At 43.4% G+C, this 27598-nt stretch overlaps 4 protein-coding genes across 21 annotated transcripts in view; 3 read left to right on the top strand and 1 right to left on the bottom strand.

Annotated features, from left to right (window-relative positions):
• Positions 1 to 8600, top strand: part of LOC126916289 (stress-activated protein kinase JNK) — a 63467-nt gene extending 54867 nt beyond the window's left edge. For all 13 annotated transcript variants that reach the window (XM_050721942.1, XM_050721945.1, XM_050721943.1 and 10 more), the window contains one exon: positions 22 to 8600. In XM_050721942.1, the coding sequence (XP_050577899.1) occupies positions 22 to 174 (153 nt within the window). In that variant the 3' untranslated portion in view covers positions 175 to 8600. The remainder of the gene's footprint in view (positions 1 to 21) is intronic.
• Positions 8601 to 8729: 129 nt separating this feature from the next.
• Positions 8730 to 9591, top strand: LOC126916297 (uncharacterized). Its single transcript, XM_050721973.1, has one exon. It carries the CDS (start codon positions 8955 to 8957, stop codon positions 9570 to 9572), a length of 618 nt encoding a protein of 205 aa, XP_050577930.1. The 5' UTR covers positions 8730 to 8954; the 3' UTR covers positions 9573 to 9591.
• A 400-nt stretch (positions 9592 to 9991) lies between these two features.
• Positions 9992 to 19190, top strand: LOC126916304 (sperm flagellar protein 2-like). Its single transcript, XM_050721986.1, has 7 exons — positions 9992 to 11015; positions 11301 to 11620; positions 11729 to 12017; positions 12092 to 13738; positions 13940 to 14945; positions 16122 to 16364; positions 16782 to 19190. The coding sequence occupies exons 1-7, from the start codon at positions 10000 to 10002 to the stop codon at positions 17040 to 17042; spliced, it is 4782 nt and encodes a 1593-aa protein (XP_050577943.1). The 5' UTR covers positions 9992 to 9999; the 3' UTR covers positions 17043 to 19190.
• LOC126916292 (beta-1,4-N-acetylgalactosaminyltransferase bre-4-like) overlaps positions 17172 to 27598 on the bottom strand; it is a 38174-nt gene continuing 27747 nt past the window's right edge. For all 6 annotated transcript variants that reach the window (XM_050721963.1, XM_050721960.1, XM_050721964.1 and 3 more), the window contains 5 exons: positions 24236 to 24498; positions 23452 to 23688; positions 20861 to 21044; positions 20549 to 20767; positions 17172 to 20453 (listed from right to left, as the gene is read on the bottom strand). In XM_050721963.1, coding sequence (XP_050577920.1) covers positions 20315 to 20453; positions 20549 to 20767; positions 20861 to 21044; positions 23452 to 23688; positions 24236 to 24498 — 1042 coding nt within the window. In that variant the 3' untranslated portion in view covers positions 17172 to 20314. The remainder of the gene's footprint in view (positions 20454 to 20548; positions 20768 to 20860; positions 21045 to 23451; positions 23689 to 24235; positions 24499 to 27598) is intronic.

Genomic DNA, 27598 nt, shown 5'->3' with positions numbered 1-27598 from the left:
TTTGTCGGACGTTTGTTACAGCCTGCGCCAGGCCCCTATGACCATAGCGTGGACGAGAGGGAACACACGGTGGACCAGTGGAAAGAGCTGATTTACCAGGAGGTGATGGAGTACGAGACGAGCCACAATCCGGCGACGGTGGCTCAAACGTCCGAGAGTGGTGATTCTCGGTAGACACGCAAGAACCTTACCACCTTTCGCGTCAGGGGCGCACCTAGACTGTCCGATCTATTATACGTACATATATATACACACGCGTGCGCGAACACCTACCCGCCCACGCACATACACGTACACAGGCCCACGACATATTACGACAGATGCGTGTGTATATGTATGCATGTATGTATGAATATATATACATATACATACATATACAAATATATATATATATATATATATATATATATATATATATATATATATATATATATATATATATATATATATATTTATATATATTCGCGGAAATGTAAAGAAAGGAAGCGACGATTAGGAACAGTTTCACGTCCATGGAAAAGACGTACGTTAAACGAAGAGCCGTTTTCGTTCGAGACAAAGAAGATCGCGAAACGAATGAAACCAGGATAGAAAAGGAAAGTGCGAGAGAGAGAGAGAGAGAGAGAGAGAGAATGTGTGTGTACGCGTGTGAGAGGACGAGAGCGAGATCGAGCACGACCGAGCAGGAGTGTGTGCGAGAAGCAAGGAGAGAAAATGTGAGATGGAGCGAAAGGTAAAATGGTAAAGCGCTTATTTGCGAGGAAAGAGCGAAAAGGAAAGAAGATAGTCGGCAACAGAGAGAGAAATATGTCGTTCGCGCGGACGTACGAGGCATAACGAGCGCGCGTTTGCGAAAACGTATATGCGATAGGAATCCCTGCAACAACCAAAGCGTCGACGCGATTCGGAGGTCCGCCAACGAACGCGTTCACTCGACAAACAGGATACATATGTACCGCGCGACGTTCGTCGTTGTTCTCGCTCGGTCTTCTTGTTCCGCTTTCCGAGCGTATCTCCTTTGTGCGGGAAACGCGCATTCGTTCGCAACGAACGTTCTCCGCGATCGAGCTTACAATTAGTTGAAAAGCTTGCAACACACGCGTCGCCGATCGATCCAGAACTCTGGAATATCCCGTTTTCCAAACCGACCTAACGCAACTGGTTTGTTGTATCTGGTCGCGTCTCACGTGGTCCGGTCGCGTCGCGAACCAAACCGAACGAGAGTTCTATGCTCCTTCGTCTTTTTCCGCTTGTTTCTTCCTCGTTGTCCTTTTCACCTACCACACTTACTTTCTTCTTTCGCTCTTCTACGATCAGAAATCAGACAATTGGTTTAAACGAAAATATGCCGATGAAAACGATAAACTGCCGAAAAGATTTATCTTAGTTCGCGATCGTGCCGCGCGTCTTTTCATTACTGCCATCGTATCGAACGAGCCGCTCTTTTTTCTCCCTGATCGCGCGCGATCGATTCGTCGACCCGTCGCGTTTGTTGCAGCGAACGTGCAACGAAACGCGATGACAATTGATTTTCTCCGGAGCAGCATCTTTGTACTCGCGTGTCTGTTAGATGATCGAGGAAAACTCGTCGCGACGTTGGTTCGCGGCAATAACGACGCGCGGGTAACACGCGGATGGAACGCGATAAAAGCGTACTTGAATGATTCGAAGAAAGTGACGTACGATGAGAGAGTGATAGAGGGGGGAGGGGGGGGGGGAGGCAACGAGTAAGTAAGTCACATAGTCGATCGAAACGAATACAATTTTCTACGTAATTCCAAAAGCGTCCAAAGTACAGGGTGTCGCTGAATACAAGAGCTCGAGCATTCCCTTTTCAAAATCCGAATTTCGATTTACCATGATTACGCGTTTAATCGTCGAGCGAGAACATTGTGTGTATTTTTATATGCGACTCGAAATGCGTGCTTTTGTCTCATCGTTTTCGTGCGCTCGTACGCCACCGATATTTTATAACGCTAACTTTGTAAGATGGAAAGCCGAGAAAGAACACGAAGAGAAAGCGAAGGGATCCAGCGATACCTAAAATAAGCATCGTCGAGCACGACAAGGCCACAGTCGAATCCGTTTCTTCGAAAACTGAAAGTGCAATGTCGCGGCGATTGATCCTCGAGTAGCGCGACGATGTTATCCGCGGTTATACTTGTCGATTGTATTTAGCTAGATAGTTCCTTAGGTAAAAACTCGTTTTCCTTGTGCAATCGTACGATCGTCGTGCCATTGGACGACGACGAATGCCGTCGCGATGACAATTAGAATATATATATATATATACGACATATAATATATAAATCTCTCTATATATTATATTATATTATATTATATTATATTATATTATATTATATTATATTATATTATATTATATTATATTATATTATATTATATTATATTATATTACATTACATTACATTCTATTGTATTGTATTGTATTGTATTGTATTGTATTGTATTGTATTGTATTGTATTGTATTGTATTGTATTGTATTGTACTGTATTATTGTATTGTATTGCATTGTATTGCATTGTATTGTATACACGAAGAACACTATCCCGTAACTTCTGGAAAATTTAACTGTCGATAAACAAACGGCAATAATTGGCAAAGTTAAAGTTTCGACGATGATCGTTCGTGCGCGTACAAGGGGAATAAGCACGAACGACGTGTTCGTATCGTTCGTTTCGGCGTTCCTTCGTTTCTTGCTGGTTACTGGAGGAACGGCGACGACGTCGACTTTGTTGTCGCCGTTGTCGTAGCCGCCAGGACGCAACCGCGGGGTTTGTCTCTCGACCAAAAAGAACGCTCCGCCCAGCGACGTTATTACACATTTCCGGTTATGCTTTAGGGAAAGGACTTACGAGCGTTGTTTGTTTCACGAGGAACGTATTAACTTTAGGGTTAAGCTCGAGTAAAGGGAATGCGCGTTATTCCAAAGCGACACGTTTCGTGGCAATATCTGTACAGTAGTCGAACCGAGATACACGACTGAAATATCTTTATTTTTGACGGCGATGACGACAACGTCGACGATGACAGTGACCATGACGATGACAGAAACAAAGATAACGACTACTACTAAACTGGTGATTATTAATATTACAGTTAGTACTATTGATGCTACCACCACTACTACTAGTATAATTACTATTACTATTATTACTATTACTACCGCTCTATTACTACTGCTACTACTATCACTACTACTACTACTACTACTACTACTACTACTACTACTACTACTACTACTACTACTACTACTACTACTACTACTACTACTACTATTACTACTACTACTACTACTACTACTACTACTACTACTACTACTATTACTACTACTACTACTACTACTACTACTACCACCTACTGCTACTACTACTACTACTACTACTACTACTACTGCTACTACTACTACTACTACTACTACTACTACTACTACTACTACTGCTACTACTACTACTACTACTCCTACTACTACTACTACTACTACTATTCCTATTATTTGTTTATTATTATTTTTATCATAATCCTATTATTATTATTATTATTATTATTATTATTATTATTATTATTATTATTATTATTATTATAAAAATGAATGTATTTATTACCGTTTATTGCGGGTCGAGTTATCGAGACGATCGAAAGGACAGTGAGTAATTGTAACGTAAACGTTGAATTTTTATTTTCCACGACGATAGTCATGTGAATATATTGCTACAGTCCGATCCAAATAATCAAGCTTTTGTAACACTAATTATAATAAAGTAACGGTGATACTGCTAATCGCGTAATTGTATCGCATACGGTAATTCGGATATGAAGCGTCGAGTGGCCACGTAGGTAGGAGAAATTTGCGTGTATCATATAAGTGAGATATAAGTACGCCAAAAATCTTTACAAATTCATACGAAATCGTTCGTTTTAGTTTTCACTTCCTTTTTACTTCCTTGCGTATCTAGTGGCAAATCAGCGACAAACAGCGGCGAAATCGCGGCGCTCCCTTCGTTCACGATGGGTATGCGCACAATTTTTCTCTCGCTCGAGGAGAAAGTAACTATAAACAGCCGTACTCCTCGAGCGAGTTCTCGACGCTCGGTCTCTGTCGTCCGCGATGTTACCGGGACGGTTGACGAACGTGCGCAGACGGCAGAGAACGAGAAAATGTGGCGAGATGCTATTTTTCCACGCGTGTACGATGTCAAAGTCTCTTTCTTCGCACAGTGCGAACGCGCAGAAAGGAGTCGGTGAACCGTGATTCCTTGTAATTTCGTCCAGCTCCACGAGCCAAAAGCACAATATCTCGACGCTTTCGGGACACATCGAATTCGCTTCTGGCGAGCTTTCCTTCTTCCCATTCAAACGATATCACGCGAAACAGAGGGACGCGACACGGAAGCTCGGAAAAGCGGAAGTCAGAGGGAGAACCGAGAGAACGGCGGACCTCGAAAATCCTCTCACGAACGAACGTTAATACTGCGTGCGTATTTCCTTTTCCGATGGACTCGCGACTTGTACAACCGCGACCGGAATTTCTAAAGATTTTTGGGTATACGCTCTATATGTCGGAGGACTGACGGAAATAATTGCTGGTTGTAAGCCGGGAGGGATGTAGGATAGAGGAACGAGACCGCGACGACGTCCGCGAGAGAAAAGGAGAACAAGATTGCCAGGTCTCGAGGAAACGCGGTCGCATCGGCAGATATCGAGATCGCGCGATTTCCGGCGCTTCGAGGTTTTTCGTAGAATTGTAGACGCGGTTCGCGCCTCCGAATCGATAGATACAACACTATTGTTTGTACCGAGTGCGTTTTTTCTTATTTCGTCCGTAGCCGGAACGAATTTAGCGGGTAGTATCGATAACGATAACGCGCTCTAGGCATTACGATAATAACGATAGCAATAGCGATAGACGTAATAACGATAATGAAACGAGCGCTAGAGCAAAGAGAATACGCGATAACACAATAATTGTTACACGGTCGTAGTAGATGGGATGGAAAGGGCTTTCCAATCCTTTCCGGAGAACACGTGTAAAACGACCTTGTCGACACGATTACTTTCAAAACAGATTTAAACATATAGCACGACAACCTCGTATACGATATTTGCACAACCAACCGATAGAAACTTGGAGCGACCTTAGAACGCGCAATATCGGTGACCGGAGACGACGAGAACGTAATTAAAGTTGAACTAATAAAGCAACAGCCGACAAAAGAAATTCGTAATAACGAATACGATAATAACGATAACAATAATAATAATAATAATAATAATAATAATAATAATAATAATAGTAATAATAATAATTACAATAATATTAATAAAGATTTACGGTAATCGACGTTTACTCTAGCATTAACTTTAACGCTAATACTATGGATAATGTTAATGTTAACGATACTACTAATAGTACTACTAATGGTAAAAGTAACAAAGAATAGTAATGCTAATAATAAGAGTAATAATAAAGAAGAACAAAATTAATAACGATAACAATAATAATATTATTAATAACAATAACGATAATCGTGTCCATTGCCTGTCGCAAAAGGAAAACGATGCATAAAATAACCGGGTACCTACAAAGTGACGTGCCTTTGAGACTTTTCGAAGCAAACGATCGGTTCGCCGTTAGCTTTCGACTTCCGTCCGTGGAACCCGGTTCCGCGGACGTGTCCGTATTGCGCGTTTCGAGGGAAACTCGCCTCCTTCGGCAATCGCGATCGTGCTCGATCCTTTAGTCACCGCATCTGCGACACCTGGCAACGAATCTTCCGAGTTTCGAGTCGTGAACCCACTACCTAGATCGTAGATAGGCAACCGCCAGCGATTGCCAAGAAACGGAGAAAAAGTGAGAGAGAGAGAGAGAGAGAGAGAGCGGAAGCGAGTGTGTGCGCGTGTACGAGAGATAGCAAGAGAACAAGGATGCGGGATTGTAACGATAAGAAAATAATAGTCGACGATAACTAGCGGTCGAGTAATGAGCGAATTAACGATAATCCTTTTCTTAGCGCGATAGAGCAGGCATAATAGAGAAGCGACGAATATTTTGAAACGATTTAATCGTCGGCCAGTTTAGGGGAAGGGAAAGAGGAAGTAAATGAAGCAAAATAACAATGTCCATGTTGCTAAATATTAGCGGTGAAGTAGTTTGCGTATAGCGACGTGTTAGTTTAAAATTAGTGCGTAGTGCGAGTGAAACAGATAGGATGAAATGGAGGAACACCGAGAGGGTGGAAAAGGGAGCGAAAGCTTGAGTGAACGCGAAAGAGAACACGAGCGAAAATTATCGCGTGGATACGCGTTTATATATATATATATGTAGAGTGGTAAAATCGAGAGTATTACACGTACGTCAAACATACACAAACAAATGGACAGACGTGTTGTAAAACGCGGAGGGCAAAAATAAAAGCAAGAGCGAGAGCAAGAGGAAGGCTGGATCTGAGAAACGGAAAGGGTAGTAGCGGAAAGAAGGAAGAAACAAACGAAGACGAAAGAAGCTAGATACGCAGATACACGCGAGAAACACACGAAGCATAGTAGACACGTAGATTACAGTTAGGAGATAGAATTTTAGGTGAAGTTATCGAGCCCGTTCCTTCCTATTAGATATGGTAGCATTAGAGATGCCCGGCACGCCTCGAAACGAGGACACGTGGTCTGCACCTACCGACTTGGTGGAAAAGAGCTTCGCTCCAACGGCGTTTCTTTTGTTTCTCATCGAAGAAGAAGAAGAAGGAGAAGAAAACGAAGAAGAAGAAGCAGAAGGAGAAGAAAGAAAAGAGGAGCGTTAGAGAACGGCCGCTTGTGTTACTTCCTCGAGCCGTTCGTTCTTCTCGATGCATTCCATGCTGCGTTTCGTTCGCGACTTTTCCCAATGGATCTTTCTCACGAAGATCGACTTTCCCAGCAATAAAAGGAAACAGAGAGAGAATAGACAAAACAAAAGATAGGAACGCGTTCGAATGGCACGCATGTAGGGTAGCGACATCGACGCGACGAGCGCAGAAAAAGAAAAAATTCGCTTTGTAATTCGCAGAGGCGAATAATCGCTGCAAGGCTAGGGCGCACAAGGAAAGAATAGCGAAAAACGCGAGACAGAGAAGAAGGGAGTCAACGAAACGGTAAATGGTAAACAGGGAGAGAAAGAGAGAGAGAGAGAGAGAGAGAGAGAGAGAGAGAGAGAGAGGGTGAGAAAGAGAGTGTGCGAGAATACCGTATCCATTGTAGTCGCGCGTAAATTATTATAAATATGAAAACATTAATATTATCACCGAGCATATTGTATACCTCTTCTGTACATACAGCTGAACGGCACCAACAATAACGAGTTACGATTTATCGTAGCCATGATGGGAAACGGCGAACGTCAGATCGATGTTGCGTATTGTCTTTTTTGCGTGGCGAGCAATCGAAGCGAGTACGGTCGTAATGTAATTATATTACCGCTGCGGTACGATGTAACTGCATGATCGACGGCACCGTATATATATACATATACATATACACATACATGTATATAAATATATATATATATGTATATATATGGTATATATAGTATATATATATATATATAGTATATATATACATATTATAAATACATTTCGTAGAACGAGGATCGCGATTGCGAGCGATGATTTTCTATTATTGCTATAATTATTACCATTACCGTGATTACGGTTTCTTACGATGATCGCTGCGACGACGACGACGATGACGACGATTAGTACTTACGCGGATGAGTGTGTTGCGAGAGAGTGGCAGGGTAACCGTAACCGAGTGCTATGTACGGAAAAGTTGAGAGAAAGAACGAAAAAGCGTGTATCGTTGGCGTGCTCGTCGGACGAGTGTCGCGGGGCAGGGAAGAAGGATGTATCCGTCGAGCAGCAGCGTTGTGGACCTTATTTGTAGGTGTAGACTAACGCGAGCAACAAGGGGTTCCTAAATGTTGTCCGGACGATTCGCCAACATCCGAGGGAGAGCGTACGGGCGTGGATTTTCGAGTCGAGCCGATCAGAGATCGAAACGAAACGAAAGAGAAAGCGAAAGAAAAAGCACGGGAAGACGTAGGCAGACAGAAAGTAAAAGAGAAGGGAATCGACGCCCGTACGCGTCCTGGCGATGGATCGCGTCGGCTTCGCACAGCCGTCTTGAATATCGATCGCAATGATCGACCGAGAAAGCCGACTCTTTTTCGCTGATATTTCTTTTTTCACGCACCGACAATGGACCCCCGATTTTTAGTCCCGCAAGCGAATAGGCGAACGACAAAGAGGCAACGCGATCGAGCCCCAGCGTTCATTCTCCGTTTATTTATCGTTTATTTAACGTTTATTACCGTCGAGAAAACGGAACTTCCCCCGATGAAGTTCGAAGCCACGTTTCTAGGCGTAAACGATCATCCTGTGGTTATTTCTTGGCAGAACCGAACCAATGCTCAAACGCTGTTGGTTTAAAGTGAATAAAAAAAAAGCTGAGAAACCAAGATTTTCTTTACCCGTCTGTACCTATAGGCCTGTAACACGTCGTGTATGTGCAGTGGAGTATAAAGGGAATAATAAAGAGTACACACTTTTTATATGCACGGTTTTTAACTCTTTTCGCTTCACCGTCTTCCATTCGATTTTTACGAATGTTCTAGAAATTCAAATATATTTTCATGGTATGCTGCGGCATCTGTATATTCCACGACGAAGGTAAGGAATGCGTCGTCCACGTTGTCACGCACAAAACGAACGACGTACGAATCGATCGAACGATCGGTGGCAAGCTTCAGACGCGGCCAAGTATTCGCGACAAATATTCGGAAAATGACGAAGACGAGCGAACCGATATTTCGACTTGGTAGGACAGGAGGAACAACGAGTTGGTCGTAAGATCTCCGACATATAGACAACGATTTACGCTTGAATCGATCGCAAGATATTCGACGATGGGTGACATTCTACGAAACTGGATACAAGCGAGGCTAGGAATCTTGATCGATCTAACGCCCGAGGTGTTTGGTTACTACACCAGGGACGGCTCGCTTCTCGCACAGATTCTGCATAGCTACGACATAATAAGCCGCGATCAGTTGGGCACGATCGTCGTTACCCAAGACCCTGCTCTCTGCAGAGTAAATCTGAAGCATTTGAAGTTTTGGTTGCGATTCGTGGGAATCGATAGCGACGATGAAAGCATCGAAGAAATTTCCTGCGGCAAAGGTACCACGTCGATGCGCTTGTTCTACAAGCTGTACCTGTGCCTGGAAACCAAGGACAGGTTGCACTTTATCACACTGCAAAAAGAGAGGGAAAAATTCGTACCCACGTCGAAGAAGTTCGAAGTGACGAAAGTCTGCGAGGACCCTCCACCGTATCAACCGATGGAACACCCTTTGTCGAAGAAGTTGGCGAAGGGAAAGGACATCGTTGACTGGCATCGTACCAAACTCCCAATGATACTAGCAAAGTTTCAAAAAGAACGAGAGAAGTTGATGGCTGTTTCCACGTCGTACACCGTAGTGCAACCTAGCGTAGAGCAGTGGCCAACCGAGGTATCTAAGTAAGTATTCTTGGTGGAATACTCTAGCGAGGCCATAACAGTCGGGTATCGATATACACGGGTACTAGGAAGATCCGAATTTTATTGCATTTCGATGAAACCGAAGAATATTTTCGATTTATGACCTCGCTATATCCTTTCCACGAAGAGTACCTATGCATCGTCTATCTATCATCCGGGTGCGTCGTACACCGCCTTGTCATACATGTTACCTTTCGCCCCTGTGCGTTTAGAGTACGAAAACATTGCTAGACACTAGACAGGAGCATAGCGAGGAATTGGACCGGTTTGCTTATCAGCACCGGGTTCGGAAAAAGTCGGACAAAGAAGGCGAGCCAAGGGATAAAGGAAAGGAAGTGGAAGAAGAAGTCGAACGGGAGAGACAGAGGAAAAGAGGAGAAAGAGAAGAAGGAGAAAAAGAGACTGCGGAGATGAGAGCGATCGCGGATGATCCAGAAATGGCCAGGGTGTACGTCGAGTGGTTAAGGAATCGTAGCAAGCGCGCAGCAACTGCTATCGCTCTGAAATCGAAGATGCAGAAAGCGCTGCTGTCGGAATTGTGGGAGAGAGTGGCGGAGAAACAGGAAAGAACGTTCGACGAAGAAATCGCGAAGCGAGTGTTGGATCAGTCGAGATACGAGAAACAGATCGTGACGAAATTGTGCGAGGTACGCGAGCAGAAGAATATAATGGCTGAAAACCAGAAGGTCGTCGAGGACATAACCGTGGAAGCAAAGGAGGTGGAGCATCGCGCGAGCTACGAAAGAGCTCAGGATCTGGTGAGCAAGCGACAGAAAGACATCGAAATCGAATGTCGAAGAATGTGCGAATTGCGCCGAAGGCTTTTGATGCAAAAGATACGAAAGATACGGGAGAATCACTGGCGATTTTGCCGAGACATCGTCGACGACTTGGCGAGCATCGCGTTGAACGTGGCTGACCACCGACGAGTAAACGACGGTTGTGTACCGCTCGTTCTTCTCAGCGAATGGAAGATGCTGTTTCTCAAGTCGCAGCCCATCTTCGACGAAGAAGTACCTTACATTGGAAAACACAAACAACCCTCGGAGCAGAAGTTCGAAATGTTGCTGAAATCGGATACGTGGATGAAGGTTGACAAGATGGATTTGCTGCGAGATGCTCTGTTCGACGATTATTTGGAGACGAACCCACCTTGGAACGAGTCGTTGCCGGAGCTGGCCGAAGAATTGCAAGATCTCGTCAAGCTGGGACACGCGGTGCTTGGATACATCGTGCATCGACTTCTCGACTTCCTTTATGCTCATCCCGTGGATCGATCTCAAAGCTTGCTACAGAAATTCAAGAACGTGACGATCGTTCTCGGGATAGGAAACCCCACGGTTTACGAATTGATTCGAGCGCTGCTCGATCGATCTGCTATTCGGACTGTGAGAATGGAAGACGCGATTAATTATTGTCTCGAACGGTATGTTAGACATTTTTTTACGGATGGGTACGAAGTACTGCTTCGCCGAATCATTCGCTATATTACGTTACAACGAATATACACGTTGAGAGTTCTTACTTCGTTGTACCGTATGCTTCTCGATCAATATTAGATTCTTAGAGTTTTAGTACTTTCGCTATCATCGGGCATTCGCGCACTCTGACTCGTGTTTACGCTAATTTCACGCAGTCCAAGCACTCAGCCGAAATTGTGCTCTACCGCGTGACTGGTACCGACGACCTAAAAACACGTGGTCGTTGACAGGTACAAGCAGGAGATGTCCGATGTGGAGTATATCGATTCAAATATAATCGCTGCGACGGCGGACGTCATTAAGAAACTGGAGAGCGAAAAAGGGCGAATCTCGTGCGTCAAGATGGATAGACTCGGTAAAGATTCGAAATGGACAACTTCCTCGCCGGGAACGACAACGAGGAAAGGCATGACTGGCGAGAGAAAGTTATCCGTTTCGGCCAAGTCAGAGATGGAGGAAGAATCGAACACTCGCGATAAGCAAACGCAAACTCCGAGGAACATACCGTACGACGATTTAGATCCCGTATTGACCGATACCGCGTACATTGGTAGGTTCGAGCGAGGCACTCGATCCAATCTTTGCGATCTAATCTTTCAAACTCCCTTTTCCTTTGCACCGAGAGATTCGCGATTCTTGAATTCTCGCATGCACGCAGGTAAGTGGGCCTACGAATTTCTAACGTTGGGCGAACCGATCACGGACGATCTCGCGACCAAGATCTTGATCGAGTACTTGAAGAGCTTGGTGAACGCGAAAGGTTGGGTTCTGCTCGATTATCCCAACACTTACGAGCAAATGTCGCGACTGGAGACAGCGATGACGGGCTCGGCTCCACCTCCCGACCCAAAGTTGCTCGATTTCGACGACGTTACCATGGAGGACATCGAGACTGTGACTCCGAGAATCGTCTTCGAAGACAAGTCCGACCCATACTCGTTAAACAGGCAATTAGAAACAAATCGTAAATCGAAAAAATCGCGCTTTCGTAAACTCCGTCATTTTTCCATCGATTTTACAGACAGTCAAAGCTGGTACCCGATCCGGGCGCGGAGCTACACGCCGAACCCGCGAGTCGTACATTCGCCACGCTCTTCGTTCGAGTGAAGCAACAACCAAAATACTTCGAAATAGGAGTTCGAACTTACGAAACGTTGAAGGAGGACTCGCCATCGATCGACAAATTCTACGCGTCTCGCAAGATCGCTCGCATTCTCTACTATTCCACCTTCGATTTGGCCACCTTGAAGAAATTGGCCAGACTTACGATAGGCGACCCGTTGCAGAAGAAACCTTCCGAGGAATTGTTCGGCGATGCGTTGAATATGTTCGAGCGAGAGACGAAACGTGGCGCGACCTTGAAGGAGGCCGTCGTTCGACGGCTGGTAACCGAGGAAGAGTACGCGCAACTCGAGTCCGACGTGGACGACGACGCCATGGAAGAGGAGGCGAAGCAAGATCTCGTATCCGACGATTTCCAGATGGAGTTCGAATCGCGACCAGCCAGACCTGGTGAACCCAATTGGCAATGGGTCGACCTACCTTTGCCTTTCGCGTTGCTAGAAAATTTGGCAAGGCTGTGGGAGAGCTTGGAAGAGATCTACGTGGAGGAAATAAAGGAATTGCTCCTCCTCAAGAGCATCCACGCGTCGAGTATCGTTCCATATGCAGATTTCATAACGAGAAACGCGCTAGAGTTTATTAAACGACCTGATACCAAGCAGGATCTGCTGCATCGATTTCATCAGGCGTTCAACGCGATCGACGAGGACGCACGGAACGACGCGGACGTCAAGTGCGAGCTGCATCGTCGCGTGGCAGATTTCCAAACGGAACTTTGGGAAATTTGCGATCGGAGAAGACGCGAAGCTGAGGAGGAACGGAGGCGATTCGTCAACGACCAATGGGCTGTTTACGAGGCGGTAGTTCTGTTTAACACGTACATCGGCATCGTTCAAGCGGAGATCGATCGGTGCGTCGACACGATACGTTTGTTGCAAGATTACTATTTCGGAATGATGAAAAAGCCGCTGCGAGAAATCGGCGTTTCGAAGGTTGTTCTGAATAAAATCGAAATTGAAACGAACGACAGGGAAAACGACGTCGACGATGGCAACGAACAGCGGGATTTCCAAGAGCAGCCACCGTTTGAACCTTCGAATTTTGTCGAAAAATCGCCTGATCGAAAGGGAAGAGGAAGACTGAAAACCAAAGACAGACGGTCGACGATAACATACGCCGCTGCTCCACCTGCCCTCGATCGCGAATCTCTTCGAATGGAGATCGACGACGCGTTCGTCGACAGACAGAAAACTATCGACCTCATGGAGAACAACAGCCTGTTTACGAGAATCGTAGAAAACGTTCGATATGTGAGAAGCATCGTGGAAACGTTGTTCGCGGCTAGCAACGAAGCGATTAGAAGAGAACAGATGGCAATTTCCAAGAACAAAGACTTTTCGACCGATTCGTCCGATTCGATCATTGGGAAAATGGCGTCGAGGGGTCAAGATCTAATTTTGGAATGGCGCTACGCCATTACCTACGAGATAGAAAGAGTTCGCGAGAAACTGGACTCGATAGTGAACGTGGCTCGACTGGATGTCGCTTTCTTGTTGGGGACGTTGCAAAGGACCTTCCACGGCATTTACGATGCCATCGTAAACAGGTTAACCATCGGTGGTTTTATAGTTACTTTCTCCTTTAATTCTTATGTCGATCATTTTGTCGAAATTTTCGCCGTTGTTTAACTGAAAGAAGTTAGAGAGAATATCGGAACGTTGACATAAGAATCTATCGATCGGCGCCTATCAATCACGGTTCTTGTGCGCTCACTCCGTTACCGTTTTCATCGTTTACGATCGCACAGATATTGGCGAGAGATGAAGAGCGTGAACGACATGGCGAATGTGTTCTGTTTCGCGATCGAGGAGAGTAGAGTGCTGGAGACAGAGCTGCTACTAGAGGGTGACCGATTCGTCATCCGATCGAACGTGTACATGATGGAAGTCGAAGAAGAGAAGCCGAAGCGCGTGGAAGAGATCGCGTCGTCCTCCCGATTCCAAATAGCCAGCCTCGCGCGCTTGTTGGAGATATTTAAACGAGTCGCGCCAAGCGGAATGATATGCGAACGCAGCCTAGTTTATATCTTTCAAGATTTAGCGAGCCACGGCCAGGAAGAGGGAGAGCCGATGTTGCTGCCATGCTCTTGGTACCAACTTCGACTGGACGAAATTTCGAAATTGCTTGCTAGATTTTTCGGTTCCGTCGAATACGTCGATTGGCGGGAATTTCTCGTTTGCGCGATGGACCTTCCCATTCCGAACTGTCAAGAAACGTTAATAGCCAGGGATCGCTTCAGGATTCAGGATCCTGAGTTGAGAGAAGTGGTGACTGTAGCTCAGTACGGTCGGACGTCGCTGTGGTTTCTCGAATGCACGGACGGTTGTGCCAATGTACAGCAGCTTCGTCTCGACGAGTTTCGAAAACGTTCAGAGGACCTGGACGAAGAGGAACTGTACCAATTGGACACTGACGCGACTTTCTCCATGCGAGCGAGCCGACCTGGCTCGCAAGTCGACGTGTCGTTGCTGCGTTGCTTGAGTCCCGAAGAAACGCTCAGGCGAATGTTGGCCAAAGAACTGCTGTGTCGGATGTACATGACAGATCGATACTCGGTTAACTATACCGCGCTGCTGTTGGCTTTCTGCAAGGACGAAACTCCGCGAGACGGATTTGCAAAAGCGCTGGCCTTGGCTCTAGGCAACCGTGTCTGCACCGATGTACACGAGGGCGAAAGATACGTCGAAGAACTTTTAGAGCGGAAGCGACTGGCTCGAGAGGCTCGACGACCGTCTCCTGACGGACCTCTCGAGGTAGGTGTCACAAATAATTACCTTCCAATCAGTTTAATCGTAGTTACGAAACTAATTTTTCCAATTTTATGGTTTCTTGAACCATTGTTACTCCTGCACGTCCACATGATCGTAAAACATATTTATATTAGGCCGTCCGAAAAGTGTCTTTCTTTTACACACGTCTTTTACAACGACGCGTCTTTATACAAACATAAAACCTAATCTGTCGAACGTTGTGATCTTTATTTTGATAGAACAAAATGGATCATACGTAATTCGACAGAATAATATAAAACGGAAAATGTTGTGCATCCATTGTTTCCTTATAAAACAAAAGAAATTTTTAGGACGACCTAATACTTGCGGGGAAGGTTAGACAAGCTGGAAATTTGAAAAATTCTGAAACATTGGGTACAAATAAAGTATGTCATTCTTTATGTAATAAAACCTTATTTTTTTCCTGTCGTAATTCGATTTTAAGAATGAAATCATCTCTCGAAAGAAATTCAAAATTTTCTTTCTCGTGAAATGTTTCAACATCAGTGGAAGATATATAAAAACAAGCTTAAACAGAAGTTGTATCGTTTCATTGTGTCTACTGAATAAAAAAATCCATAGTCTTCGAGCTATCCCCACCCTCTTTAGGAATCATCATTCCTAAAGAAATCTTTTTTTAATATACATGTTAAGATACCTCTATATACCTCCTTTTCGTATTTGTCAGTGACCTACGCGTTACATTTTTTTCAATCAAATAAACCAATTATTTTAGCAGTTTTCTTTAGCGAACCGATCTTAAGATCGATATTATTTAATAATACGCGCTCGTGTACAGTAACAATTTTTATTAATAGAGGTATATCCAGAGGTATTTTAACACATACATTGAAAAAATCCTCCTTTCGAGGAATGGTTATGCGGGTGAACTTTTATTTAAACATTTTTCTGACAGATTTCATCGTTTTTTAGATATCTCACGAAAAAGGAAATTTGGAATTTTTTCCAAATGATGATGATCTCACTTTTTAAAACCGAATTATGGCGAAAAAAAGATAGGGTTGCGTTCCGGATGATATACTTTACTCGTAGCCAAAGATGCAGAATTTTTCCAACTTCCGAGTTACCTAATTTTCTGTGTTAGAGTACATATTATTCAAATAGTTTTGGGGTATCTACGAGTACGATACGTTTCAGGTTGCGAAGACGATCCTGGAGTATCTGATGTATCAGGTCCAAAGAAGAATCGATCGAGATTCGGACCAGGAACTGGAGGAAACGAGCGCGTTGAAATTTTTTGGTGAACCGGTCGTACCTGAGAGTGTGACAACGCTCGAATCGTTCGTTGTTGGTGAACGCGCGTCAGCTGAGAGTATGCAGAAAAGTTTCATAGTGGACCACGAAGTGGTCATTCATTGGCTTACTCTTGATATTTGCCTTGTAAGGAACTTTTGAACAATTGCAGTTTTTTTATTTTGTACAGCGACAAGTAAATAAGTAGGGAAATAGTTGTTGATAAATTCAACTAATCGAACAGCTTTCTGGGAGGAGATTGTGAAACATAATAAATAGAGTCAATTGCATCTGAAATTGAGACAATAATAGGTGCCTCGGACTGCATATCTATCATGGGCCTGTAGATCTTTTCTTCGGGAAGCTTTTCGATTGTACTAGGATATATTATATTACATTTTTACAAAATATATGATATAGAATTTGAAAATATTTTTCTTGTACTTTGAAGCACTGTAAATACAAAAACAGCTTTCTCTGTTTATAACTCGCCACCGTACTTTTAGTGTATCGAAATACTCACGTTCGTCCGGTCAGTTTCATTCTTTTGCTCGATCGTTTCAGACTGTACTGGCCGCGGCATTGTCATGGAACGTATTACACTCGGAACTTATCGGCAAGTGTAAGAGTTTCCCTGAAAAGTTAGCTTCGATATACGAAGAATTGAGAGAGGTGGATCTGAATGACGAGAAGGACATTGTTTTGGCGCATCGACTTTTAAATCACGATTTCATGATACAATTTTTAAGCGCAGCCGCCAAATTTACGGTCAAGAACATGGAGAATATGGTTCAGGAAATCTTACGGGAAAGGCAAGATACGTGAAGTTTTGTGGTTAGATCTCTGTAAAAAAAAAAAAATCCACTTTCTGGAACGTTTGAAATGCGATAATTACAAAACAAAATAAAACGAGATAAAACGTTAAAAACAATCGTTGAAAAAAGACCCGAGAGATTTACGAGGAGAAGCTTTAACAGGATTTATTATTTCGATACATCACGAGCGTAACTTGTGAAAAATTCTAATCTTCCAAATAAACTGCAAACACATCGTGTATTACGTACACGAAGATACGAGTTACATTTTCCTACGCCTTATTTATTTCGTCGTTTCTATTTCGATTTAACACCGACGACCACGTCCTCGTATCCGTGTTCATTCGCGAATATGCACCTTAATACCATGATACCTTAATAATTGTTCTCGATATAAGCGACGGATTACGAATAATCGTACGTATATTACACACCGCATTCTTCATTACCCTCGTATAAATAGCTAAAATCTGCTTACGCTACTCCCTTCGTTTCAATCGTCGTGCCTTTTACAAAGTTGCGCAAGACGAGTATAACCGAGTACGGATTAAACGTTTAGCCAACAAAATTTGTATTTCTTTCGTATTTGTCGATGAAGTGTATCTACGAAAATATTCCTTTCCTTGTAACGTCTTGTCTCGATCGTCATCCGAGACGTGCGTGAACATAATGTTGCAACGGAGAACCGTTCGGAAGGAACAACGATCGAAACAAGAAAGAAAATAGTACATAGTATGTAGCAGCCGCAGTAGTAGTAGTAATAGTAGTAATAGTGGTAATAGTGGTAGCAGCAACAACAGCAGTACATAGTAGTAGTAGTAGTAGTTGTTGTTGTTGTGACAGTAGTAGTAAATAGTAATAGTAATAGCGAGAATAGTAGTAATAGTAACAATAATGATAATAATCATAATAAAAAAGGACGTTCGTTTTCAACGAATCGGTTAAACTCATTGACGTTTCCCGACGTCTTCCAACCTTCCGCTTGCTTATTCTCTTATCGTTACTTATTATCGATTATTCGATAATGCCTTGTACACAGTATCCTTATAATAAAGCGGAATCGTCTCGACTCGCGTGTATCGTTCTCCTTTAAACGTTAACTTCGCGTTTAATGTTAACGAGTTTCTTCGAAATAGTAAGAGTCAAGAGCACGGTAGAAGGAAGAACGCTGGACACTCGATAGCCATGAAAAACGAGCAACATCGATCTCATCTCGGGTAACACCGTTTGAAATTCGATCGGTAGGAACAACGATTAACGAGGCGCATACCGAGCGTACAGAGGACCGCGTGCCTGTGTTCGATTCCGAAACCTGTTCTCCCGGTATCCAATGTTTCACTCTACAAACACGAGCGGCGCGACGCGCAGAAAACGTCTGCCTATTGGCGTAATTCTACCGTGCTCGTTCTCGTATTCTGTTCCGCGAGATTTTTGTCGCCGCAAGGAAGGTGCATTATTCACAGCCCGTACTCTCACCCTTAACGATTTAAGCATCGAAACCCAAACGATCGAACGTCGTGTGACGCCATCCAACCGCGCACTTTACGTTACACGTGATATGTATTTGTGTGTGTCTCGATTCGACCGAAAGCTTTTTTCATTCTCCTTCTTTTTTTCTTTCTTTCTGATTTCTTCGCCCGCGCATTTATTCTCGCACGCCCCGTTTAAAAAACACAACCGCGACAGCCCAGTTTCGTTCCAGGTGAACGAAAATTTACTGGAATTTTTTCATCAAATTTTTTCTACCGCTTCCTTCACCTGTCATACACGATTGCGTGTTTCGAAGCAGCGCGCGCGAATTGCCTTGGCGGTATCGTAGCAAATGTGTGTTTATGCGTGTATCGTGTATATGTAAACGCGTGTACGGTTTTTAACATATTTCGAGGAAACGTGTATAAACGACGAGTGCTCTCGAATACGCGGGGTTCCGACATTAGTTCACGTTATACGCTTAAGTACCGTTTCCGTTGCACGTTCGTTTACACGATTACACAAACCCCTAACGCGGAAATAAACCTTTCGCGACATAATTAACCAGCGTAACGTAATAATTAAATCTCGCAGCTTCGCATGAATCTTATAAAAATATGCTTTGTCTGTGGTTCGTGCTAGAGACCGTTGTTTACGTGACTTCTTTTTATCTTCGAACGACCAAAAACACATATATTCAAGTTTTCCGACAATCTTCTCCATTTTATTGTTTCTTTGGAAATCGCGTAAGCTGTGACACCGAACGACGACTGAAAATCGATCGTTCGTTAGTACCTTAATCAAGCCGTGCGAATCGTAAAGACGATAGCACAGACTTTATTTCCATCGTACCGATATTCCTGAATTTCTAGTAAGGAGCAAAACTTGTGACAAAATTCGAGTTTGCAACAGTCGCGATATGCAATAGGTCCGTAACACAGGAAGTCGCAAGGCACGATTAAAACGAAATTGCGTCGGGATGTCGAAAAACAAAGGAAGGGATCTGTTTGTCCTATTCAATGGGGAAACTAGCGGGAAGGTGTACGCGATAGGTATGTAACTCGAAGGAAGCCACCTACGACACTGGCTGAAAGGTCGTTTACAAAGCTGTCCTGGATACACAGCGGACAACCGGAAACTCGGCCTGCCGTCGAAGAAGCCTCGAGCTTTCTATGGTTCGTACGTGTGTACTCGCGTACGCATATAGACCGATACATACGTGTAAAGTGTACATATACACATATGTATACTATATAACTATAGTAGCGGGATCCGGAAAGGATGGCACAGCTGCCACTCCTATTTCTCTTTACGCCATTTTCTCGCTTTCCTTCTCGCTTACTCTTGGTAGCGCGTACACACTTGCATACACACACGCATACATATATTCTCATTCTCCTTTGGCACGTTAGCTCGTACGCTACATTCTACGTGGTCTTTAATCTATCGTTGCGATAAAAAAATACGAGGAATAAAAATATATCACGTAACAACGTTTCTCCCATTCGCCGCTGATGACAAAATCACGGGAGAAACAACTCATCCAACTCGTCGGTATCCTAAAGCGGCTGAAACACTGACTTCTTTCAATATTCCATGTTCCTCGAACCCAATAAAAAAGTGTCTTCGCCTCTTTTCCTTTTTTCCGTCTTTCGTTCTTTTTAAGAGATTTACCTTGCTACGTTGAGAACGCGACACGTCGTCGGAGCGTAACTTGTTTCCTACTCCGCGACATTTCGCGTTTGGATCGAAAGGATATCCTTTTTAAGCGATCTCGAGCAGATCGGGTCGCTATCCGATCCAAGACAGCCATCAGCTAGGCTGCGGAGGCGTCAGCTTTATCAGAAGCCACGTGTACAACTTTGGCTTCTGTTTGTCGACCAGCTCGTATTGAAGATTGCTCAGTCCGTCCGTGGAGAATCTTTTCTTGCCCGTCTTTAGATACTCGTATCTGCGTAAAGCGAAGAAATTCAAGATTAAACGTTGGTTATTTTTATTAGTTTTTATTATTACGCGAATACCGGATCCAATCGATCGACAGCTCACCTTTTCGGATTAGCCTTCTCCTTCTTGTGCGTAAGCATCTTATACCGTGCCACGTTCGCTGGATATCGGGAGATATGAAGACCGTGCGCTTTGATTCGATTCGCCATGTCGTCGTCCTCGCCACCCCAACCCCAGAACACGTTGCTGAATCCGTTTACCAGGTGAAATTGCTCGCATGACATCGCCGACACGCCGCCGAATAAATCGGCATATGGTAGCCTGCACAGAACAACGACAACACGCGTGACGAAAGAAACCAAAGTTGAAATATATAGTTGAAGCAACGTATCTGGTTCGATGTTAGCGCGATACCTGTATTTGAACTTGTCCACTGCAACGGACATGTGCCTCGGTTGTTCCGGGCACGTGTACAGATTTCTATCGTCTTCGGGAAGTAGGTCGACATCGTGAAAAATGAAACAGTCGAAAGGTCGTTCCTTCAAGGCTTCCACGTATCCTACGTTCATAAGCATCGCGCGATTGAAGGCGTCGCTACCTGGAAAACGGGGAAAATTACTCGATCGATCGTCTCGCAAAGGCGAAGCGAAAGATTTTGAACGATTTCGCTTTCTGATTTCTTTCCAACGAGATACGATTCACGCTCTTGTGTACCTTAGTCCTCGGCCAGAGGACGCGATTCAAAAACGAGTCAGCTCGATCAAAAGTTTCGCATCTTATCTCTTTACAGGGGGTCTCGAGAGGACTGGAGAAGCTGGTGAAAAAGTAGGCCGTGAGCTCTATCTTCGGTCAACTCTGCGCTCGTTCCACTATTCTTTTAACATCTTGCAGACGTACGCAGGCGTAAAGAGTTTCTGCCAAAACGTAATCATCGATTCTTATACGAATATATCGACGATGCCTCTTTACCGCGAAACGATTCTCGTTTACACGCCAGAAATTATCCCATTTTTTGAATGACCATTCACACGATGCGTCATCTATCTCCGCGAACCAAATTCGGTAGACGAGTGATTTGTTCGCGTATATGCAAATAGGTTGAATGGAAGTATGTTTGTCAGGTATCGACAGTTTCCCTGTCGCTAGCGGACACGTGCGATGCATCGGAGACGCGGTCGTTGCATCTAGGTCAGCCGAGGAACAACATAACGCGTGAGATCGCGTCAAAAGGAAAAATTGTAGGGTCGTGTGTAAAGAAGAGCCACAGATTCTGAAAGGCGAGACGCCTACCGTCGACCGCATCTAGAAACGACGCTTTTCTCTTTCACCAATTTTTTCTTCGTCTATTCGGCTGGCTGTTATCATTTCGTGATCGTTGATCCTTCGGACCGATCGATCGATTTTTATTCCATTTTTGGCGATTCGTTACCTAATTTCGACTCAGTTATTCATTGTCATTCTTTGCACATCGAAGGTCAGCGATGGTACTTTCGTTGAAATTCGTTCATCCGTAAGCGCTGTTCTACGCTGATGAACGTAAATTAAGTTTGTACGCGGGTTTATTATCGTGGCGAAGATTCTTGAGAGCGGGAGAACTCGATTTTCAAGTTTGTCGACGTGAACGTCTAGATAAGTCCGCGTAACAAAGTTCGCGTCCTCGAGAAGATTGGTCTACGTTTAATGGAAGCTCGCCGATCAATAGGTTTGATTCGATTCAAATGGACACCCGCGTTCTCCGCACCACCAAGGAAGACTATTAATACAGTTCGACGTTTCATGAATATAGTGACGATCGTTGCGTTAACAAGCTCGAGCTTCGCTATCGTTTCACATCTTACATTAATTTTCTAAAATTCCGATAGATCAATCGTTTTCCTAATAATCCTAATTGACTAATTTTTACGTTCTGACTTTTTACGATGATTTTGGCTGACTTTATAACGAGAAAACATGTCGTCACGATTGCACGGCAACGATGACTATGTACAACATTGCTATGCACAACAAGCTTGACGCAATTCAACGACCACAAAGAGGGAATAGACGAAGAAAAGATTAATTTTATATTAACGGTACCATGGCAAATCGACGACAGCTATGACTAATCGCGCCTGAAAGTAACTGCCACTACTCGATTTTGTTCGCAACGGTCGAGTCATGCTCGAGTCGCAGCGAAACTGACGGGTTTCGCGACGTGGGATTTCAACGATGTCGCGCGGGTTCCTTTCGGGATCGAAACGGAAAAATACTAGCACAACTGGCATTTCAAGTGTAAAGGATTAAACCTGTGTAAAGGTGAGTATCTATCTGAGAGGAAAGCTATCACGAGTCGCATATGTTATCTGTCACAAGTCAACATTGCGTTTGAGAGCAAGCACGCGAAAGCGACGCTCAATTACCGGAGATCGCTCGCGTTCCAACTTTCCCTCGAGTGAATACAAAATAATGTTACTATCGAATGCTTCCAAAATGCGAACCACTCTCGTACTATAACTTACTCTCCCGTGAGAGTATTCTTCGGCGTCGCTGTGCTGGCTAGAATAGATATGTGATCGACAAAATCTGGTCAAAACTTGACCGTGCGAAACAGTACAACGAACTGATCGGCACGTCTCTCTTTCTCTCTCTCTCTCTCTCCCTCTTTCTCTCGAGCTCATGCTACCGATACCGCAATGCGGTACGTGCAACAGTTATCACAGTTCGCGCGTTTCCAATTAGATTACGCTTCAGTCTTCTTACATAAAACATTATCATCGTGTTTCGAAGACCTTGACATCGAGTAACTGCTCCGCGTATTTCCCCAAGTGAATTTGTACCAAGAGATCGGTCGTTGTTACTGTTAATAATCACGACATCCGTGAAATAAAAATCCTCGCGGTTTGTTGGTCGTCACGCCACATGTCCTACACGGTACTGTACCGTGTAACGAATAGATTAACAAAATAAAAAGGACCAAGATTCGAGGATACCGAAGGTGAATCACGTTTTTGTGAAAGCTCGCTTACCTTTCTGTTCGATCACGAATATTTGATAGTCGATCTGTTGGCGAAGCAGCATCGGGTGAAGATTGTAAAGCAACGCTTGAAGGTGTATCGGTCGATCGCGAAACGGAATGATAATGGCTACTCGATGTCTGGCTGTACAATTCGCTGGACAACCTTTGCCTCCTGGCTTCACCTCGGTGAACGTCTTTTCCATCTCTGCCAACTCCGGAGGAGACTTGATAACGGTCAATGGGCCCACTGTTAATATCCAATGCAATGTTAACGCCGATCTTTTAAGACAGATACTTTTGAACGTTGATATATAACTTTTTGTTAAATGTAAACATTTTTATATCGTTAGCACATCTGTAGATATAACATAGAACTGTATAGTTTCTATTTAAGCCTGATGGAACTGCCAGTGGAAAACTATCTAAGTGATAAATAATGCAGGAATGACACGGTGGATGCTAGAAATTTTACATTCACCCTGTATAGCATTGGGAATCTAAACATAAGACAAGTAAGGGAATATTTCTTGCGGCGTCACTGTGTTCCTTCTAGGCAAGAAAATTCCACGAGCATATCGGCGAGTAGAATGAATCAATGAGCACGCAGAGGCTGTATCCGAGTGCCTTTGTGAAACGAGCTTTTTCTCCATGATATTCGTCATCATTTTATTCCCTTTCTATGGGATATTGTTGTTTCTATTTTTAGAACGCTCCGTAACGTTGTCGTTATCTTTCGTGAAAAATTTCGCTAAAGATCGTTGAGAAACGCCTCGCTAAAACGGAGAAAAATTTACCAAGATTCGGTGGAATAAGCGGACATCGCGGTACCACGGTACTGTTTGTCGAGTTTGTCGTCAAAGATTCCTGCGAACTTCCAACGATGTACGTATCTCGAGTGGAGAAGTCAGTTTCCAGTTTGGAGAAATTGGAATTATCTCTGCCGCCCCAATACAAGGTCGCCGAGGTGGCATTGTTGTTACCAAATATACTCGACACCGTTACAGGCCCGTATATGATCAACCCTCGTGGATGATGCCTGTACGTACGATCCGCGTACCTGAAATAAAATAAATTTTAAGCAAAAATTATATTGCGATTTTCTAACACCGGATTCTATTTCCAAATTCTTTTAAAGAAACTGATAGTTTTCTTGGTTTTTGTTTGAATACGAATATGTATATGAATATGTATTGAATATATATGAAATTGGATATCAGAAAAGTGATCGTCTGTTATCCGATGCATTACTAGCTAAAAGAGTAGTATCGAGTTTTGTAACTCTGTAGCTTATTACGTTCTTTCTTATATTATTTTACGTTTAACGAGTAGAAACTTGCTACCTAACATTCCTATACATAATGTGCACGTATACACCACTCGCTGCCAGCCGACTAACCGGTAATTCCACTCGATCTCTAAATGCATAAAAATTCCACGATCGAACGTCGATTCATATCAGGTTTGAATATCTTCCACACGCAACGAACCAATTAACAACTGTGCAATGCAATTGTGCCTAGACCGTGTGAGCTAAAGTGCGACTGCTAATTGCAAGCCGATTTCACTCAGCTCGTTAATACGTTCTACGACGATTAGGAAACCGATAAACCCCGTCTAATCGCCAAGGTGATATCGCCGCTTGAAGAAACCCGGTCCGAACTGATATAACGTCGTCGCGCTCCCAACTGAGATTTTCGAATCGACCCGAATTGCTTTGTGTGCGACCGATTACCGTTTCTCCTCTTCCCAGCGAACCTAATAAGACGCAAACGGGGCATTTCGACTCGAAATTAACGGAATTCGACTGCCACTCAGCCTCCGGCTAATCTCGACGAGGTTTCCATCCTAGTACTTGGCAACGCTGACCTGGTAAATTCAATGACGAATCTTACGATTACTACGGAAAAGTGCTCGAATCGACGCGACGCCTACGGTATTTCACGACTCGAATAATTTAAGCAATTTCTTTCGAATACATTATTTCAACGCAATGGGAGCTTTCGATTACAAATACAAATAATTCGATCGAACCTCGGCAGTAATTTTGAGAAATCGACGCAACGCGACGGCCAAGATGACTTTCAGTTTCGGCTCTATTTGAAAATTACATGGCTGCGTTAAATTCTATTGGAACTGCTTCGAAGGAAAAAATTGTATTTTATATTCTTTTCTAATTTCTTTCATAAGGAATCGCTTCGTGCCCACTTGTACATAACTTTCGGCCGCACCCTGTATATGCAGCGTGCGCGTGTATCGCATTTGCAAACAACGATCGTCGCTAGTTTCAATAACGCATTTGAAAATTGACTGCAGTTCGTGAATCGGTTGAAAAATCGATACGCTGAACATCAATGTACTCTTTTTTTCGCGATAATTTCCGGTAGAACGATGTAGCGGTGGGTCGCGTCGTGTTGCATAGCAAATCAGAAAAAAGATGGTTATCTAATCGCGAAAAATTTATTGGATACTGTACAGACTAACATTGCCCGGAGCTTAACTACAATATTTGTAGTAACTCCAGTTACTGTATTTATTTTCTCACGAAAAATCATCTTCTTACGGAACACTTTACACAGTCGTAAATAATTCACAGATTTGTCACCCTAATAGAAATACCTGAAAAATCGTGACCGTCGCGTGAACTTTATTAAATCGTGGGAGATGGAAAAAGAAATAGCGACTGAACGAAATATGATCCTTGCTTTGACCACGATGTTCAAACATAAAATTCGATAACGTAAATTATCTGAAAAAATTACAAATGACACGTTACGTTAATGCAATGTTAATCCTTAGTGGGTTAAACAGTGTGTGTTGTTTACCATGGAATCGGCAGAAAAGTCCAAATAACGTGCATTCTCATGCATATGCATGCGTGTTATTCCATTGCATGTGCACCCGTGGTCGTTGTGAAACGCTTGGCCGATTTTTCGTTGTGTCGCGATAACCGAGGTCAACAGAGCTACATTTTGTTCCAAATATAACTCCAAACATAGCAAAGTCGGTGACTGTTTCTCTGCGAGTTTCACAGCTAAATGCGTTAATAGAGTTACAAGAATCTCTGGGAAGAAATTTTGCATTTAAATGGAGTTGTATCCGCCAATATGGGTGCTTACGAGGAATCGCGTCGTAAGTCACCAGCAAGTTCTAAAGCGATGCAATTGTAAGATAGAGAAGAGGCTGGGAATATGAAATATCCTTTTTATAGCAGAGCATGCCGTACCCGTATCTCCATTATTTGTATATTTTGAATATTCTAAAATCATATTCATATTTGCAAAAAGATCTTACTAGAATATGAAATATAAAGTTCAAGTAAAAAGACAATATTGATCGGAGATAGAAGAGATTCGATTTAATTCCGTAATATTGCACTTTTAATCTTTAATCCCCTCGACGTTCAGAAGCAATCTGTGAGTATCGCGCTGATAGAACATATAAGCAAATATTATGATTAATTTATCGCGAATTTCCAAATAAGCTTCAAATATTTTCCCTGAACGACTCTATAAGGAAACATTCGACGTGCTGAGTGTTCTGAAGCAACGGAAGTTCTTATTGGTCGATACCTAACTAAAAGGAAACGTCTAATAAAAGTTCGTAGGTAACTGTTTGATTTCTGTATTCGCATTTCAAAAGAATTAATAACTGCAAAGATTGTTTGTTTGTAAGAAAAATCGGAAACTCCGGTTCTCCTACCGGAGCTAAATATGGCCAGGTTAAAAAAAAATTACGTTTCTCGGAAGCACTACTTCTACTAATGATATTCCAACCAAAAAAGGAGGCGCAGGTGTGCACATACAAATAATGGTATGGTCATGACGTCCGAGGCAATGACGACATTTCTTGACAATAGGGTATCGAATTAACAATATGTACCACGGAGAAATATGGGAATAATATGCGAGACATAGAGTGACAAGCTAGAGCTTGATCGCAACTAACAGTAACAGCGAATGTCAGCGCGATTAGATGCAGAATCGTACGTCCGTGGAATGGCTAGCTAGCTATTCAAATGATTGCTTGTTTGCATGTACGAGGCGCTACGCGATACGAGGGATCGTATCTGCGACCTGTGCACTGTGACACGATACGTGTCGCGTTAATCCAGGGAAAATCGTGTGTTCTCTACGCGAAATGAACGATCGTTTCGTAAC

The sequence above is a fragment of the Bombus affinis genome, chromosome 5 (assembly GCF_024516045.1).
Source record: "Bombus affinis isolate iyBomAffi1 chromosome 5, iyBomAffi1.2, whole genome shotgun sequence".
Classification (NCBI taxonomy): Eukaryota; Metazoa; Arthropoda; class Insecta; order Hymenoptera; family Apidae; genus Bombus; species Bombus affinis.
Note: the sequence above shows the minus strand (reverse complement) of the source record. Positions and strands in the feature narration are given on the sequence as shown.